The 4,301-nt window shown below is 37.2% G+C and overlaps 1 protein-coding gene across 1 annotated transcript; it reads left to right on the top strand.

The window, feature by feature from the left end:
• Positions 1–829: 829 nt before the first annotated feature.
• ifi30a (IFI30 lysosomal thiol reductase a) lies at positions 830–3,876 on the top strand. Its single transcript, XM_080543349.1, has 7 exons — positions 830–1,028; positions 1,467–1,652; positions 1,799–1,873; positions 2,091–2,180; positions 2,482–2,634; positions 3,194–3,262; positions 3,555–3,876. Exons 1-7 carry the CDS (start codon positions 903–905, stop codon positions 3,597–3,599), a joined length of 744 nt encoding a protein of 247 aa, XP_080399475.1. The 5' UTR covers positions 830–902; the 3' UTR covers positions 3,600–3,876.
• Positions 3,877–4,301: the final 425 nt, after the last annotated feature.

The following is a 4,301-nucleotide window of genomic DNA, read 5'->3' as shown; positions in this document are numbered from 1 at the left end:
TTTTTAAAAAGCCTCAATGCTCTCTAACAATGTTAGTGTGAAAGATGATTGGATTCTTTGGCACCTACAGTGGTTCATGTGGCTATAGTTTGATCGTAACCCTGGCTGTTGGTGTTCCACAATAGGGTTGGGATCAACTCAACTTCTCAATGCAATAAATTAATTTCAATGAGTAAATTGAAAATGAGCTTGATGAGAAATAAACTTCAATAAACTTCTTACATTGAGGGAAGTCGAATTGACCTAAATCCTGCTCAAATCATCCAGTTCTCGAGGGATTACTATGGGGGGAACTATGAACTATTACATTTTCAACTGCCTGCACAAATGGTTATGTTATCTCAAATATTTCATAAATAGGCTACATTTTATTTCATTGCCTTTACATATTGTATTTTATTGTAATGCCAATGGTATTTGTTGTGTAATAGTTCAAGTGTAATAGTACTTGAATGTACTTTTGAGTGGTCCTCAACTTTTTTATGCACCTTTTGTTGCTGTTCTTTATACCATACCTGTTTGTTGAGGAGTGACACATAAATAAAGATATATCTATCTATCTATGATTTACGAGTTAGTTTGAACAATTATGTAAAAACATATCACACGTTACAAGTGCTGTGTGTTCTTTTTCTATGGTGACACTATCTCATGACACTGTAATCATTCTCAAGACAATTGCAATTTTTGCAACACGTGACACGAGTAACGCCAGCGTTAATGTTGGACTTTGCCAGTGTTTAGTGACTCTGTGATGGTCACATGACTTTCATCCAATGATATTATCGCAAATGTCTTTACCAAGGAAGAGAACTCTGATAAAGGGTTTGAATCACTAGATATTTCACGGCATTTGTTGATTGACTGCACTGATTGTGTTCGAGACGAGTACTCTATGAAAGATGAAGACAATTTTACTATTAACGTTATTAATAATCGGATTGGCTGTAGAGAAATGCCACTGCACGACTTGCTCGCATGCACCATCTCAGTGGTGCACCTCTGTGGACGCAGCGATCGAATGTGGGGTAAGATGTTATTTTGTTTTAATTAAATGTTTACATTTTTAATTAAATGTTTACTTTTACTGATGGTAGACAAAGTTGTTTTCTTCTCATTTAGAAGCAGATGCCCTCGGGAACATTTTGTGTTTTTACAATGACAATTATTATTTTTGTCATCCAGATCAGCACTTCAGGAAACTTATTTGTTACACTTCAAAATATTGAGGAAGTTGTTGGTGTGATTGTGAAGTCGATAATTCTTCTCTTTTTTGTATATGTAGGCTATGTCCAAACGTTGAGACTCATTAAATCGATGTCATGGGACAATATTTCTTGCATAGATTATTTCTAAACCACACTAAAATAACTTGCTAATTGTTTCTTTATTTATCCAAACCATGGACACACACACAGTTTAGAAAATAAACCCCTAACTCCTAACTCCTTTTCACATTCTAACAGGTTCTGAAGCAGTGTCTCGAGACCAATGCCACCAAGCCTGACCAGGACCAGGCAGTCCAGGTGGCCCTGTACTATGAGAGTCTGTGCCCTGGCTGCAGGTACTTCCTCACCCAGCAACTCTTTCCCACATGGACCATGCTGAGTGACATCATGAGTGTCATGCTGGTGCCCTATGGGAATGCACAGGTAAGATGGAAAGACATTGTTGGCTGTGTGCAACCTTCAGCAGGTTGGAAATAATTATGCTCATCTCTTAATCCTTGACTATGGTATTCAGTGAAGTCGTTGGCAATTATTTATTTGAAATAATTGTCTTTGGTCTCTTACAACAGGAATCTTATGACGGGAAGAATTATCATTTCACTTGCCAACATGGTGAGCAAGAGTGCCTTGGCAACATGATTGAGGTAGGAGTTTTGGTGTACAGTAACTTCACATTCAACTGTTTGTTTTTGTTTGGTCCATCCTTTATATTCTTGTCAAGTCAGGAAATACTTTAAATGGACATGGAATTACTGTGAAATATAGAAATGCTTAGATTGTTATGTGTATAGTTTGACTTAAAATCAAACTATATCAGGCCTAAATATTTATGATTGATAATTTTTGGTTTCTCATCCTCAGACGTGCATATTGAACGCTAACGACAGTGCAGCGTTTCAGATCATTTACTGCATGGAGTCCTCCCAGGATGTGATTAAAGCAGCTCAGAGTGTGGGTAAACTATCGATCTATCTATATTTATATAGCTTTCTACCCATATGAAGTATCTATTATGTTATCATCAAAATGCTCGCTAAAGAAAATCATATATAGCTATATATACTGTATATATAATAAAGTCAAAAGTTTTAGAACACCTAAATGTTTCCAGTTTTTATTGAAATTAAGCTAAAATCCATATATATATAAATATACATGATTTGATTAATTATGATTATCATTTTGCTATAAAATAAACTACATAAACATACCATTTTCAGTTTAAGTGACATTCTAGCTTTCCTCTTTACAGTGTGTGGAGCTCTTTGCCACGTCTGTCAAGTGGGATGCCATCATGACTTGTGTGAAGGGAGACCAGGGCAATAAGCTGATGCATGAAAATGCACTGAAGACACAAGCCCTGAAGCCTGCTCACACCTATGTGCCTTGGGTGACTATTAATGAGGTAATAAAAACACACCTATTCTTGATTTGTTATTTTCATTTTGATAATTTGACTTGTCAAGTCACTACCTAGCCTTTTTATTGGCTTGCAACTGAAATTATTCGGCTGAAAAAAGCACATTCGATGTTCGGCTGAATGAGTGAAAAGACCAGATCTTTACCGAATAAGAGATATTTTATTTATGAGAGAACAGTGCAAGCAACCCATGCTGTTCTGTGAATGAGACAAGCATTGAGTGATGACTGCCTACTAATGCCAAGTCATATGATTACAGCAAACATGTTGGCATCTGTTCTCTGAATGACAATGAGAGGCACATTCCGACATTAATACTTCCGTTTTCGCTTTTGCAACTTCAAAATAAAAGTGTGAGCTAAGTGATCACTGGAAATTGGTGGGATCACGGTATTTTACATCTTTCATGAAATGAGGAAATATTACATAACATAAAGTATATCCAATTTCCTTAATTTCGGTTTTGGCTTCGGCCAAGAATCTTCATTTTGGTGCTTAAGATCCCTACTTGAATCTTGTTGTAATCAGGGAACTTGTCTTTCAGGAGCACACAGAAGACCTCCAGAACAAAGCCATGGGTTCACTCTTCTCCCTGATCTGCAACATGTACAAGGTAGACCACATTTTAGCAAGGATTAATGTCAAGCATTCTATTATTTACATCATGACGTCAATTGAGTTTACCTTGCTTCTACTCATCTTCCCCCTGAGTAAATAACTAATCCACTGACAATGATTGTCCTGTAAAAGTTACTGTCCTCCCATCTTCACCTGCAAAGTTATGTAGTCAGTACCCTATGAAGCAGGCACCTGTGATGCCTTTCTCCACTAGAGTGTGCTCTACATGACAAAGTGTGTTGACTTTGAAAGTGATATGACCTATGACCTTCATATCATTCTTCTAGGGGGCCAAAAAGCCTGAGGCCTGCACTGGAGCACCGATGAAATGACATAGAAGTTACTGCCATGATGAGTGAACTGAACTATCAACTTGTCAACACCACCATAGCATATGCCTTAGACAGTATGTTCAATTACCAAATAGCCTATGGGGAGTAGAAAATGTCTTACATTTGTTTTAAATCAGTATCATTCAAATTGCATTCAGATTTTAAAAGTATATGAACTGTAATAGCACATAATGTACCTTTTCGTAAACCAAAAGGGTTATTTACTGTTTCATTGTTCTATTAATGAGTTGTGAGCTCTCTATCGATCTGTTTTTATAAAGGGATAACATATTCCCAGTCTTTGTATGGGAATATTAAATTAAATATTTTTTAAAGGGACATTGAGACCATTGAATCCTTTGTGCACTTTTTCACTGAAATGTATGGGATTTTATCCATTGCAGGTTACATACTGTACTGCAGCTTTTCGAGCTTCAAGTTTAACATGACTTCCTTTACCCACTGTAAGAAAGATGGCGGCCGTACTGACTTATAACCAAAAAGAATGAGACGGCGAGACTGGCCCTACAAGCCAGAACGATCGCAAGGATTCTAACCCTAACCCTAATCCTTGCGATCGTCCTGGCTCGTAGGACCTAACCCTAACCATAACCATAACCCTAACGGATTACTAAACCGAGGGATTCACACATCAAATAATTGTTTTCTACCATGTGACCCCAGGGGGGCTCCGTAGTTTTC

Source organism: Nansenia antarctica, assembly GCF_963989245.1.
Source record: "Nansenia antarctica genome assembly, chromosome: 12".
NCBI lineage: Eukaryota > Metazoa > Chordata > Actinopteri > Argentiniformes > Microstomatidae > Nansenia > Nansenia antarctica.
The sequence above is the reverse complement of the archived record's forward strand: the minus strand, read 5'-3'. Positions and strand labels throughout refer to the sequence as shown.

Excerpts from the sequence above, each read along its gene's own strand:
- ifi30a (XM_080543349.1), top strand. The coding sequence starts at position 903 with ATGAAGACAATTTTACTATTAACGTTATTAATAATCGGATTGGCTGTA. Across the intron at positions 1,653-1,798 it reads TGCCCTATGGGAATGCACAG|GAATCTTATGACGGGAAGAA; the intron begins GTAAGATGGAAA and ends CTCTTACAACAG. Across the intron at positions 3,263-3,554 it reads TGATCTGCAACATGTACAAG|GGGGCCAAAAAGCCTGAGGC; the intron begins GTAGACCACATT and ends TCATTCTTCTAG.